Here is a 15424-nt window from a genome sequence, read left to right on the forward strand (position 1 = left end):
CTCTCTCTCTCTCTCTCTCTCTCTCTCTCTCTCTCTCTCTCTTTCTTTCTTTCTTTCTTTCTTTGAGACACAAGCTCACCCTAAATCTGGAGCTCACGTCTATCAGTTTACTCTTGAAAAGACTCAGAAGCCCAAGATGAAAGGACTGCATATTGTAAGAGATTTCTGTCTCCATTATAATTTGGTCAAAGGCCTCTCTGAAGAAAGAACACATGATGCTAAACTGAAAACCTTCAGCCCTTTTACAATCATTGGAAACCCTTTCAATGAAATACCTACCATTTAACTATACTTCCCAACATATTTGAATTGGGGATTGTATTTCTAACACATATGTGTTTTTGTGAACACAACCAATCAATCAACAAGAAATTGGAAATGCAAAGTCTTCCAGTGGGCCAGTAGTCATTTCCTCAGCTAACTTCATCCATAATTGTTAAGTTTTCTAATCAAGTGTGATGTCAAACACACAGCACTGTAGCTATCTTGTGAGCTATTTAATCCTTTACATATAAGAGGGGCATACATACCCACAGTCTGAGTTAGGGTTTTACTGTTGTGAACAGATACCATGACCAAGGTAAGTCTTAAAAAGGACAACATTTAATTGAGGCTGGCTAACAGGTTCAGTGGTTTAGTCCATTATCCTCAAGGTGGGAGTATGGTGGCATCTAGGCAGGCATGGTACAGGCAGAGCTGAGAGTTCTACATGTATCTGAAGGCTGCTAATAGAATACTGACTTCTAGGCAGCTAGGAATAAGGTCTTAAAGCCCACACCCACAGTGAAATACCTACTCCATCAGGGCCACACCTCCTAATAGTGCCACTTCCTGGGCCAAGAATATACAAACTGTCACACCCACATACTGTAGTATCATTTGCAATACCTTCTTGTTACAAAATATACCCCTTGTTGTAATTAGCAGACTGTAAATGAAAACTTAGACACCTCACACGAACAACAGTCTTACTGTGTTTTTAGTCATGGCCACTCTTTCATGTCAGAAGAACTTATAACCCACTGTGGCTGACTGTAGAATGAAGACAGGGTGTGAGTTCAAACGCACATGAACATACATGTAGTTAGTATTAAAGTTCATGAACCATTCCTACTTTACAATAGCCTGAAAAGATCTGCCTGATCAATCTGTGCCATTTTGCCTGGCATTTGTTTCTTGCAACTCTTCATAACAGCTATGTTTTGATTGATGGCAACCTCCTCTTTAGGGTTCTGGATTGATAACATTAGGAACCCAAGATGGAATTCTGAAGGCACAAACCCACAGGTCATATATGCAGACACTAATGCAACAGGTATGATGCAATGTCTTGTCCCTTGCGATGGGATATTTCCCAATTAATGTATCTTGTTAAAAACCCATAAACATTCATCAGATTCATCAGAAGCTGACTATATCCTTCATTCCATGACCATCAATTGGCATGCTTTGAAATCATGATCCCTCCAAATATTTTGCAATTAGTTGTGCCCTTGTCTTTACTGCTTGTCCTTAGCTGTGACTTGAACAACTACCTGTGCATATGTAGCTCATCCTTAGCCACATTTTTATTATGTACTCACTGTCAGGTCAAACTCAGCTTGCATCTTTACCTGCTATTGTTTTTAGCACGCGTTGTATTTCACTTGGAAGAGGTGTTACTGTGAGTAAAGGAAGCAGCTCTACATGAAATTGTTTTGTGCTGATAAATAGATAATCTTGACATGAAGCAGCAGAGCTAATTATCTGTCTGGGAAGAGGTGCAGGCTCTCTTTGGGTCAAAGGTAACAGATAAATTGCTGATACAATTATTTCTAGTAACTCTCATAAATGCCTGTGTGCATTACGATGCGCATAGATCTCCCTAGGTGAGCATGTTCCTGGCAAAGAGGCAGCTGTCTAAATAAATCTTTAAAGCAGCTTTTATTCAGCGACACAACGGAAATGAGGAAGAGACATGCAGATGAAAAATAATTTAAGGCAAAGTTAAATGAAATCAAATATCTCATCTTCTAATGGAAAACATCAAAGCCATAGCATCACAGACTGGAATCTTCCCTTCCTGTCAAGATGCCCCTTCAACCACTAAGCTCATTTTCCCAGTCATTTTTAATGATTTTTCCACAAAACATTTTGTGTAACCTTCTCATCTGTGTCTTGATTGATGTTCTTAAAACAAATACAGAAATTAAAATGCACAGAAACATTAAACAGGATGCTTCCCGTTTCTCTATGAAAAGTCACTTAGCTGAGCGACATGTTGAGGTCATGAGAGCTTTGCATGCCCATTGCCCAGCTTTATCACTGCCACCCATGTTACTAAGAAGCCATGGGTAGTGTCTAGACATTAGCATGTACACAAAATATTAAGTGTACATACATGACACTTGTATGCTACCTGGAATAGCACCTTATTTTGTGAGTAAATGCTAGACTAAAACTGTTGGCATCTTGTTGGTTCTTCTGGCTTTCCCCACAATAGACATGTAATTCTCATTTTGCAGAAGCAAAACATTTCCTTTCCCACTATTGATCTGTTTAGATTTTGGTTTTCTGAACTGATTTACTTATTTAATCATTGATTTATTCATTCATTTGTTTATATATTAGTGTTGGAAATTAAACCTAGGGCCTCATCTATCAACTAGTGAGTGAGATGCCATCCCCTGACCTGATATTTTACAGTTATGATGAATACCATAATGGTAGGAAAGACACAAATTGAATTAAAAATCTTACTTTGAATTGCATTATTTATGGGAATTAAGATAAAATCAACATTTAATACTTTTAAGTAAATCTATATACTAGAAAAGGCAGCCTCAAGAAGCTTACAAAATTCATATACTCCAGGTTTCTTTTTATGATTGCCACATTTCAGATAAAGGCAAATATTCTACACATGATTTTTCTATTAGATTTTCCTTTTAGCGAATGAGCTTGATAGAACTATAGTAAAATCTATTTCTAAAAGGTCACATGTGTATTCATGATGTTTTCTTCATAAAGAGTCACCATTATGTACAGTACAGAGAGGGACCTCAAGAAATCTTTCCTCTGTGATGACCTGAACTTCAAATGGAGAGGGTTGCCTCCTAAATCTTCCCATGGGAGATCTAAATATTTTCCCATGTGAAACCTAAAAAACATTAAATCTGGGTTGTTTTTACAACCTCAGTACTTAGAAAGTAGAGTCCTATCAGTGTCAGGCAATCTTTACACTTTGAAACATCATGGATTGGGAATGTTTCTAGAAAATAAAGTGACAGACAATTCAGTCATTAGTTTGAAATGTTTCTCCTCACTTCTACTACTCATGTTCCCTATTTTCTCCTCCATCTAACGTTCTTCCTGTCTTCCTGTCTTCCTTCTTAGCTTTTCCATTTCTTCTTACTTTCTCCTTCCTTCCTTTCTTCCTTCCTTCCTTCCTTCCTTCCTTCCTTCCTTCCTTCCTTCCTTCCTTCCTTCCTTCCCATACCCCTTCCTCCTGTCTTTCTGCTCTCTCCCCATCTCTCTCTCTGTCTCTCTCTGTGTGTCTCTCTCTGTGTCTCTGTCTCTCTGTTTATGTCTCTCTGTCTCTCTCTCCAGGTTTCATTCCTAGTCTCTTTCTTCTCCTGACCTGTCTTTCTTCATCCTTTCCTCCCTCCCTTCTGCCCTCCCTCCTCCTCTCTTCCTCCCTTCTGGATTTTGTCCCTCCCCAGCCTTTGACTCTTTCCTTTTCCTTCTAGTGCTTATTAACAGAACCTTTTCTGACATTGCTTCTGTGGTTTTCCTCAACACTGCACGCAAGCAAAGTAGGGCTGGTTTTCATGAAAACTGCGGTCCCAGTCACCCATCAAGAGCTGATCTAGGGGATGGAGTCACCAAATTCTCGTACTTTGCAGTTCACGAGACAAGATTCGCCTCAATGTTCTTTAGACAAAATGAGTGGCTGAAGACAATCTGTTATACAGGATTTTTCCCTTAGGATACTAAGTTCCTCTGGAGATAAAGATACCTGCAGACACAAGTTATACTTTCTGAGCTTTCTGATTCTAACCAAATTGTTTCGGTTTTACTTTCAGAATTTGACTTAAATCTCTAGACTGTTGTCATGCCAGTTGGTCAACCCCTTGTAAAAATGATGTACTTCTTCACCAGTGAGAATTTTCACCTTTACGAACAGGCTGGTGGTATCTGTGATTTCATGTATATCCTGGCTGCTTTTCTCCTTACAAGTGTTATTTGCTTTGTCTTACAGCATAGGAGGAGAAGTAGGGCGAGGCCAGGACGCCAGTTACGCGGGCAAGCATTTCCGCATGGGGTTCATGACGATGCCTGCACCTCAGGACAGACTCCCACATCCCTGCTCCAGTGGCTTCACTGTGAGATCTCAGTCCCTGCACTCCGTCGGGGGCACTGAAGATGACAGCAGCTGTGGATCACGAAGACAACCACCTCCCAAGCCCAAGCGAGACCCCAGCACTAAGCTAAGCACCTCATCTGAGACAGTCAACAGCACTGCAGCCAGTAAGAGTGGAAGACCTCTGGAGAGAGCAGAAGGTAAATTCACCGTTCCTGCTTCCCACTCACCTCCAAGGGCTTCAACTTCAGGACACCTGTTTCCTTCCCCTGGGTCCCAGGAAAGAAACATCAAGGGTAGGAGGCATTGTAGTGTGTTGCTAAATAATGACCAATCTTACTTAATATGCACAGTCAGAAAATTCAGGCAAGGCAGATGATATAGTTTGGCGGCTGAATGCTTGCAGGAGTATGTGTGGGACCCCAAATTCAGTCTTCAGTACAAAACAAAACCAGGCAATGCAATGTATAAACTTTACAGCCCCTTTAAGGCTTTGACTCATTTAAAACGTATTTTTGGCTAGAATTATATCTACTATTCATATTTTCTTACTTGTATTAAATTCCTATTTACATTGTTGAAGAACATATTGGGTGATCATTAGATCTTCTGGGGGAGATTTTAATGCGGAAAATATATGAAGAAACATTGATGATCATACCTTTTAGAAACCACGTTTGACATTATTTCGTTCCTTGTGTATCTGTACCAGCTAAATATTTCAGTCTTAGCTTCTAAGTCTGATTTCTTCCTTTGTGATTTTTTTCCCTCTCATCTACAAGATACATAAATCAAACATAGCAACTTGAGTTAGGAATATAAATTTGATCACATTAGTCTTATATCTCACAAACCCTTTCGTTCTTCTTGGTAAGAAGCCCATAGCTTACCTGAGATTTTTCCAGAAGCCCTTTGAATTGTAGTTAAGGGGTATGTGAGCTTTGACACAGCTCTTCCCCAGTTCAGGTTGTTATACCAAATGGCCATTGACCGGCTGGTTTATGAAGAGTGGGGATTCCTTTTTTCCAGCTCTGTTGATAAGCTCCGGGAGCCCGAGTGATCTTCAAATTAAGCTTTCCTCAAGGTTTTGGAATCTTGTTTTCTGATATTCTCTCTTTGTATGTGATGGGAGGGTAAGAAGGCTAAGTAATCTTATCTAAGAAGACTCTGTCTCAAAGAAACCTCTTCCTAAACAACATCACACTAAACCTAAGTTTTCAGCACTTGCCTGTTGAGGGACACAGCATTATGTCCCTTGTTTCAAGCTAATCTAATATTCACATCAGCTGTGAGGCATCCTACAAGGACTGGAGTTCTGCCAGTGGCCAGTGGAGAGTCTGCAGCAGAATTCTGCCAAGCCCTTTGGTCTTCTTTCTGCTCTGCCCTGAGTCCCAGGCATCACATTTCAGATCTGTTCGAAGTAAGAAGAAGCCTCTTTTTCTCAATTGCTAATTCTTTGCCAGTTGAGATTTCTAGTTCCTCATGAAGGTACTGGTCTGATTCTTTGCCCAGTGCACATGCAGGGTGAGACAAAATGCCTGTGGACCACAGACAGGCTAAGCCCCCTTCACCTATCTCACTTCTTTCTTCTTATCGCTGCCCAGAGATAGTCTCAGTGAATTGTTTGTTTATTATTATCATCATCATTATTATTATTATTATTATTTTCTTTATTTACATTTCAAATGCTATCCAGAAAGTTCCCTATACACCCCCGCCCCTGTTCCCCTACCCACCCACTCCCACTACTTGGCCCTGGCCTTCCCCTGTGCTGGGTCATATAAAGTTTACAAGACCAAGGGGCCTCTCTTCCCAATGATGGCCGATTAGGCCATCTTCTGCTATATATGCAGCTAGAGACTCGAGCTCAGGGGGTACTGGTTAGTTCATATTGTTGTTGCACCTACAGGGTTGCAGCCCCCTACAGCTCCTTGGGTACTTCCTCTAGCTCCTCCATTGAGGGCCCTGTGTTCCATCCAATAGCTGACTGTGAGCATCCACTTCTGTGTTTGCCAGGCACTGGCATAGCCTCACAAGAGGCTGCTATATCAGGGTCCCTTCAGCAGAATCTTGCTGGCATGTGCCTTAGTATCTGGGTTTGGTGGCTGATGATGGGATGGATTCCTGGATGGGGTAGTCTCTGGATAGTCCATCCTTTCATCTTAGCTCTAAATTTTGTCTCTGTACCTATATCCTTTCATGGGTATTTTGTTCCTTATTCTAAGGAGAAATGAAGTATTCACAGGATGGTCATCCTTCTTGGTTTTCTTGTGTTTTGCAAAATGTATCTTGGGTATTCTAAGTTTCTGGGCTAATATCCCAGCCTGCTCATTGCACTTTCACTCTTACATTGTTTTTATTGTGACTCATTTCTGTGTTATCCAATTTAAAAGAAACACTACTTTTTCAGAGAGAGAGTTTTCATCTCAAGGATTTCCTAATTGTCCATCTTATTGATCAACCTCAATGAGCTTCCAATTTGATTAGCTACAGGGAAGAATCTGATAGCAGGCATTTGTTGTATGTGTGTGTGTGTGTGTGTGTGTGTGTGTGAGAGAGAGAGAGAGAGAGAGAGAGAGAGAGAGAGAGAGAGAGAGAGAGAGAGCATGCGCGCGCGTGCGTGTGTGTTTAAATTCATTTTTTTTTTTACCTTCTTGTATTCATTAGAATTTGTAGCTCTTCTTGTGGTTCTGGGTTAGAAGTGTGTCCTGAGCCTTGTGGCACTACACATTAATGCTTTTAAAAAGAACAGATGTTTAGTTTACTTTCCTTATGACTATAGGCTTAGTGACAGCACTTTTGTAAGTTTTATACATTGTTCTTAAGTCTTCTCAACTATTTAAACATAACATCTTCCATTCTCTTTATTCTTCCTGATCCCTGTGTCCAAAAGTCAACCATCTTCTCTTTTTACTGCCAGACTAACACAATCAACTAGACCAGGTTGTTTGCCAAAGAAAATTATAGAATTAGGACATGAATCTTTGAGAGATGAGGCCTGAATGCAATCCAGAGTGGACATAGTGGGGCATCCTGTATGAATAGCGTTTTTGGAGACAGATGGAAAAAGGTTGAGTTTAAGATAAGTTTGGGCTCCATAGAAAGTTCTAAGGGAACTCAAGCTACAGAGATGGTAAAGGTTGAGCCATGGGTCATACCATGCAGACAATACTTAGAAGGAATGTAAGATATACATTTATAGAGCATCCCTGCTACGAGGAAAGGAAAGTGGAATTCATAGACTGAAACTAGGGCCACAGCCAGGATCACCTGCTCTCAGAAGCCACACCTGGATGGCTGTCAATCACTTAGAACTGGAATAGACCTCCAGCCACTTGCAAGCCATTGAGTGGCTAATTCCTGAAAGCCATTATTTTCTCAGGTCTTTTCACCAACTAAGCATCAAAGTTTCCTCAGAATTAGGTATCAAATAGAAAATAGTCCTTCAATATCATTTTTTTGATTTGTTTCTGTTTTTTACAGCAGACATGAAAAGTGACGCAGGGCTTATAGCAAGGACTTAGATGTAAAAATTACTTGATGAGTTCTAAAACTTATGGACCGCCAGGCCCAAATTCAACATTTGTCTTTAGAAAGGAACTCTCAGGATAGACCAGGAAGCCCTCAGCTGTGTGGATGTACAAGGATCTTGCATAGATTGCTTGATGGATACAATCCAATAAAATGCAGAACAGTGGTTTCTATGCAGATTTACCTTTCTCTTTGGAGCTCATAAGAAAGGGACAATTGCAAAGCTGTATACAGTACACAGCCAACTGTTTTCTAGTAAGTTATTAGAATAATAATGGCTGGGCTGAATCAGGGCCCAGTTCAGAGATGGAAGGAGAGCTCTTGAGTCGCAGTGTGTGTACACATGTACCCACACTCAAATCCATAATTATTTAAATATGTAGATTGATCTTTTATGAACACTCAGTTCTTTATAATCAGGAGCTAACTGGAGTTTATTATAGAGCTCATGATTTCTTTACCAACTCCAAGCTGTCAACATTATAACAGAAAAAAAAAATGTGACTTTTATACGTCTTAGCCTGCTTTTTTTTACCTGAAATGTCAGCAAAATCAAAATATTGATTCAGGGGTATTAGAATGATTTCCATGGTAACCAGCTGCTATTTAAAGAGGATTATGACTTCCCTGTGGATAAAAGTAAAAGGAAGTGGACTTTAGCAACATGGCTTTTCAGAATTAAGAAAAGGGAAAGAAATCTGAATATACACAAATCACATACACATAAACACACATACACACATACTCACACACATACACACAAACACAAACACTGCACTACATACACACATACCCACACACATACATACACACACACACATGCACACACACACTATACCATACACACATAATACATACTCACATACTTACACTCACACACACACATACCCCCCACACACTATACCATACACACATACATACATACTCACATACACTCACACACACATGCTTACACTCACACACCACACACACAACTTGCACAACAAGGAACAGTACGATTTGGCTTTTACAACTTATTGCTCCATCACATTCAAATTTACAGTAGCCACTCTAGCATAGGGTCTTCTACAGAAATTATGCCTTTAAACTTTTCAGTGTATATCATAAACTGGCAATCATCAACATGCAAATATTTAGACTGCTGGGTTTCCTTTTTTATCTCTGTGGTAGTTGTTTCTTGTCATGAAATAACAGGAAGAAAGTTCTCTAGAAAGGACAGTGGGTCACATGAGCTGTTTCTTGTGTGTTATTCAACCAAGAAAGTGCTATTCGGCCTCACTCTGTCATCCTCTTTCTCTGGTGAACCTGTTGCTCCTTAAAGGCAATGAAAGGAGCACTGCCTGGGCATGGTCAAGGGATTGTACAGAGTCAAGGGGCAAACTCTGACTTTAGGCAAGTGACAACATGACACTTTTTTTTTTTTTAAACATCTGAGATAACACCTGCAGTGCAGAAATCAAGATGGTACTATTCCTCCTGCATAGCATTATAACTACTTGGCGCATCAGTGCGAATGGTGTGTATGATAAAAATAAGTTGCTGAAGAAATATAAGCTCAATACAACACTAAATGTCATTAGTAGTCCTGAGCGACAGGAATGTGTTCAGCTTAACCCATCACAGATATTCCAAAGTGGAAGGGGAAGAGGAGATGAGCTGATACGCTTTCCACCATGTAACAAGCACAGATCACATGAAACCATGAAGGATGAAAAGTGCTGGAGAAAATGTGGAGTAGGGACTTTGTTTTGTACACAGCTGGCTGTGCTGTTAAGTGGTGCAGATGCTATCAGGAGCAGCATGGGAGTTCCTCAAAAATCGAAAAATAAAACTACAATAGGATCCAGCAATCCGGGTCTTACTTTCTTTTCTTTTTTAAAGAAAGTAATTATTTTTATTTTATGCGTGTATGTATATGAGTGTTTTACTTGCGTGTATAGGCACCACCTGCAGGCCATAGGGGACCAGAAGTGGGCACTGACTCACCAGAACTGGACATAATGGCTGTTTGCAAGTGTGTGGGTGCTAAAAACTGATCCTGGATTCTCCGCCAGAGCAGCATGTACTTTTAACCACCGAGCAGTCTCTCCAGCCCAGATGTTAATAGTTCTACCATGTTAATGTTTTCATGTAGCAATATTAAGTCAGCCATATTAATCATTTCATTTGCTCTCCTACAGCATATTCATATTAATTCTTTCATAACTGTTAATTTGGCTAACATTATAAATAATGATGTAAATATTTTTGGACATGGAGGTCTGCAAAGGCATGATTTACAGGATTAGAACTATCACCCTAAACAATTCAATCTCTTTAGCATTCATTCACCTTTTTCCTCCAGTTGTTTTCAGTGTTATACTTACGGTGTTATCTGAGGACTATTTCTTTACAAAACAATGAGAAAACAGTTCTGAATCAATCGGCACAACTATCCTAGTTTCTGATGCTCTCTTTCAGGAATGATTGAGAATAATTTTAATTTAATTTTACTTGTGTCGGTATCTACTATAGCACAGACAGCTTTGAACGTCCAGTACTTCCATCCTTCATCTTTGAAACGCATTAAAGACTTGGGATTCCACACCCAGTGTGGAATTATTTCTTTTGACTCACACAAGTGGCCTTCCCAGCCTTGAGAAGGCTGAACAGACCTTGAGCACTTGCCACAAAGGACCTCATTGACCTTGGTGAAGTCACCTGCCTTGGTTGTAGGTGCAAGTTCCCACAGGAACTTTGAATAGACTGCCCACCGACCTTGCTTGGCAACATAATCCAACTGAAACAAAGGATGGGGTCTGTGGGCTTGCCCTATATAAACACAGCGCTGAATATTCAACTTGGAGCCTTGATCAGAGCCTGTCTTGGCTTCATTCTTTCAACCTACCCCATCTCTTTTCATTTCCAGCACCCCCTTTCAGGTAAACCCAGTTTGTCCTTTGTGGGGCAGTGAGCTGTGCACAGACAGCCTGGTCCCCAGTAGAGCACAGGCCTTGAACCACTGTGATACTAAGGGACAGCAGGTGTTCCACCATGCCTCCTGGGCCCCTGGCTCCTGGGCTCCTGGAAATGCACCAAGCTCTTGGGACACTACCCCCACAGTTACCAAGCAACAGCCAGGCATGCTCTTCCCCATACTTACCTGGCAACAGTCAGATAGGCCAGGCCCACTATAAAAGGGTCTGTTTGCCCCCTCCTCTCTCTTGTTCTTACTCTTGCCCTCTTGCTTCCCCCCTCTCTGCTTTCCCTCTACCCACCCACCCCCATTTGCTTCTGGCCATGGCCAGCCTCTACTTCCATAGTCTCTCCCTCTATCTTTCTTCAATAGACACCTTAAAACCATGGAATATCTTTTCCCACTGGGTTCTGCTGTACTGGAGCAATGGAGCATGTCTTGCCCTAATCAGCCTCACAACTAACCTCCCAACAGGAGGCCTCCTTGTGCTTCAGTCACAGCTCTGCCAACCCAATCCAAGCTAGCCACCCCCTGAGCAAGACAAGTACTCTTGTCCCCACCATAACTAGCTGGAGTGCTCTCCTCCCTGCCCTTTTCTCTTCAGTCCTGGGCCAGAGTACGCCTGTGGGCGCCCACTCTGTTCTCAGCTCTTCCACAGCATACAGCTGCATCTGGACTGCGCTTCCCCTCACCTCCAGCAGGGACCTGCAGCACCTGTCTGAGTCTTGCCTTGCCCAGAGGCCCTAGCCCTGAGCGGACACTTGGCTGCTGGACAGCTACACACACATGGGAGTGGAATCTGCCTCCTACAGTATTTTCATGTTGTCCCTAATGATCTCGACTATATCACTGACTCAGAACCCAGTCAATGAGGACATTTGTCTACCATCAGTGTCTTAAAAACCAAACAAACCCCTTCAAAGAGCCTGTCAAAAACAGAAAAGTAGAGGTTTCCATAATGTTATTTTTCACACCTCCATGTAATCAGCAAATACTTTGAGTCTACTACCATCTTGTATTTGGCAGATTCGACCAGCAGAAGTAGCTCTATTGCTTGTAATCAACTTTATTTCTAATTCTTCATCTTAGTCTCTTTGACTTGATCCATATCACAGAGCAAGCTATGATTAAAGGAAAGATTCTGGAAACCAGAAAACATGCCATGACAGCCACAGCAGTTTTTGTGCAATTAATTGTTTAGCTAGGCAAGAAATAGTTTCACACATTTTAATCTGTGTGTTTGTTGCTCCTTGGCTGCTGGCAATTTAAAGATTCCTGTTTTTTTGTTTGTTTGTTTGTTTTGTTTTTTGTTTTGTTTTTTTTTTTATAACAGGCTGCTTAGCCTTTTGGTTTCCAAATGTCCCCAGGGTTCTAGTCTGTAGCAGTGTGAGATAAGAAATAATATTGATTTATTTTAAAGCAGTCAAATTTATGATTTGTTAATCAGCCACAGAAAAGTAGGCATCTTACAAACTTGTTGGCAGCAGGAGTGAGATAAAGTGTGTTCGTGGAGTGCCAGGCTCATTGTATGGCACATACTCTTGCTTCCCTCACAAAGGGCTAAGTTATTAGAAGAGAGTGGTTAACACCAAGTCTTCCTAGGCTTGATAAGAAATGAGAAATTAGAGCCTCAGAAAATGCTGATGTTTAAGCCTTTGGATTATCTTCGGAACCCTGTCAGATTTATAGGATTTTTTTTTTAATGTGTTACTACATACTCTTCTTTCTTTTTTTTTCAACTGTTTAAAAATTATTTTATTTGTTAGGAAAATTTCACACTTGTACACAATGCATTTCTATCATATTCACTCCCATTTTCTATCTCACCTTCTCCCAGGTTCCTTCTAAACACACCCCTTCTCAACTGAATATCTTCCTGCTTATCTGTCTGTCAGTCTGTCCATCTATCTACCTGGGAGTGAGTTTCCCAAAAGTCAAAATTTTGGAAAAACCTGTAGAATTCCCAAGGACGTTTGTTCCTACAAAGTAGTAGTACAAAACAGCAGTCGTGTTTTGATTGCATCCTCCAGATAACTGTCACTGACCTTGGTATGCATAACAGGAGGCATCTGTCTTTCTCAGCATCCTTCTAAGAAGTGGGCTAAGTGCTATGTTGCCTATAGTAAGAAAACACAAAAATCCCTTAGTGAGCTCTCCATCCATTAGCATGGGATTGTTCTTGTTCATTCTATGAGTGTGGAAAGTATGTGGTTATCATGAAAGGCCTCCATTCTGGGATTTCTCTTTCTATGGTTGGCAGAATCACATGCTGCTTGGCTTCCTAGAGTAAAAGCCATCTGTCAAACAGGCACTGTTCAGATGGAGATGGGGCCGTACAACTACCATGTGTGATTGCTCTATAAATGAACTTCAAGGCACATGAATGAAACACTTTGCAAGCCAAACCCTTGTGCAATGTGTTTTACTCTCTGTTCTGGTCATAGCTGCAGCTAAATATCTTCTACTGAGTCTTGGATTGACCTAACTTTTTTCAGTGCTCAGACTCAAAGAAGGACTTGTGATCTGTGTTTTTGACATAAATAGATTCTTTCTTGAGATGCCAACAGGCATAAAGTTCCTTGGGTGTGTGTGTTGGGGGAAGGGTTCTACTGCAATAAGGAATAGATTTTGAGACTTTTCTATTGATGGGAACAAATTATCCCAAATATTGTGAATTAAAACAACTCATTGTTATTATTATCACAGTATGTATTGGTTAGGTAAGTATTTTTAGGATCCCCCAAGGCTGTTATTCAGGATACCAACAAGATTTGGGGTCACACCTGAGGCTTAGGGTCCCTGCCAAACTTGTCATGTTAAGATTTACTTTGATGAAATTTTGGAACACACAGTAGTTTGTTTTTTAAAAAGAGAACAGACAAGTGCCTATGCCACATCCACTCTAGTAGTGACCCATGTGACAGGCCCAAAAGCCTGGATGCAGTCCTGAGGCGAAAATTTCATGGAAACTTAGTCTCCTGGAACCATGGCAGCCAGTAATAATGAATGCTCCAAATCTGACCTTGCTTTAGTTGGTAAACGGATCTGTATGCTTTCTCTCAATATTGTTTTATTATAAGTGCCTCTAATGATTGATTTTGACATATAGCTAAGTTAGATTCTTCATCAGTCCTAGGCAGTCCTTGAGCTGACCCTGGGCATGGATAGCTGAGTCACTGCCCTACACAGGAATTTACAATTATCTAGGAAGAAGGAAGGTTGTGGTCTAGGGAGGAGCTAGAGTAGATACTTAGAACTATATAGATCGCTGAGTTATGCCCATACACAGGAATTTACAATGGCCCAGGGGGAAGGTGGACTATACAATAGACTACAATTGGAACTCTGGCAAGGACATGAAGCCCTTGTCCCTCGCTTCTAAGATTAAGCTGACCTTAGGTGGGGCTGCTTTTGATCCCAGTTGTTAACATTGAATTTTTTTTTATCCCAATTGATTCCTGTTAGCTTTTTGTATGCATTCCTCTGTTTTGTGTAAAAGTCACTTATAAGACTGGTGCCCGCTTTGAGGCAAATTACATTCAGGTACTATAATTCCTTTTGTCCATATTTGTTTGTCACCTGAGCCAACACAGGTTCATATGGGTAGCAGCAAAGTATATGGTTGATAAGCTATAATGTTTATTTTGCCATGTACCTTTTAGTTCAACTGAATGATATAAATCAAAGAATGTTTCACTTGTACCTCTACAATCTCAAAAACAACTCCAAGTTTCTCAATTAACACATGACAAAGAACCGGGCATGGTGGCACATGCCTTTAATCCCAGCACTTGGGAGGCAGAGGCAGGTGAATTTCTTTGTTCAAGGCCAGCCTGGTCTACTAAATGAGTTCCAGGACAGCCAGGGCTACACAGAGAAACCCTGTCTCGAAAAAAAACAAAAAAACAAAAAACAAAAATAACAACAAAAAAACACATGACAAAGAACTAGTATTTCTTTCCCTTATATGCTTGTTATATACTAATTTTATTTTTTCTTGTATTTCAGGATTTTATTGAGCCACTCTGGCTCATTGCAGCACTTATTTATTTATTTATTTATTTATTTATTTATTTATTTATCTATTTATCTATTTATTAACTAATTTATTTATTTCCTTTTATTGAAAATTGATTTCCCCCCTTACATAATGTATCCTGATTACTGTTTCCCCTCCTTCTAATCCTCCCTGTTCTTCTCCACTTCCATGCCACATCTAGATCTACTCCTTTCCTCACTCTCATTGGAAAATAAACAGGTTTTTAAGGGATAATAATAGAATAAAACAAAATATAATAAGATTAAACAAAAAATTAATACATCACAGTAGGACAAAACAGATAAAGAGAAGGGTAAAGAGTCCAAGTTGGGACACAAGAAAAGGATATAGACTTAGAGATCCTCTCCTCAGCACATTGGGGAATCCCATAAAAACACTAAACTGGAAGCCATAATGAATACCTAACAGAACTGTAGGGTAAAGTGAGAGAGAGAGAGACAGACAGAGAGAGAGAAAGAGAGACAGAGACAGAGAGACAGAGAGACAGAGAGACAGAGACAGAGAGACAGAGAGACAGAGACAGAGAGACAGAGAC

At 40.5% G+C, this 15424-nt stretch overlaps 1 protein-coding gene across 4 annotated transcripts in view; it reads left to right on the forward strand.

The window, feature by feature from the left end:
* The window catches only part of Nyap2 (neuronal tyrosine-phosphorylated phosphoinositide-3-kinase adaptor 2), a 262643-nt gene that overhangs the window by 105793 nt on the left and 141426 nt on the right, over window positions 1-15424 (forward strand). For 2 of the 4 annotated variants that reach the window (XM_021198359.2, XM_021198357.2), the window contains one exon: window positions 4241-4542. In XM_021198359.2, coding sequence (XP_021054018.1) covers window positions 4241-4542 — 302 coding nt within the window. Of the gene's footprint in view, window positions 1-4240; window positions 4639-15424 lie in introns of all 4 variants that reach the window. The other 2 variants (XM_021198358.2, XM_029539146.1) reach the window with 1 other exon arrangement.

The sequence above is a fragment of the Mus pahari genome, chromosome 5, assembly GCF_900095145.1.
Source record: "Mus pahari chromosome 5, PAHARI_EIJ_v1.1, whole genome shotgun sequence".
NCBI classification, from domain to species: Eukaryota; Metazoa; Chordata; class Mammalia; order Rodentia; family Muridae; genus Mus; species Mus pahari.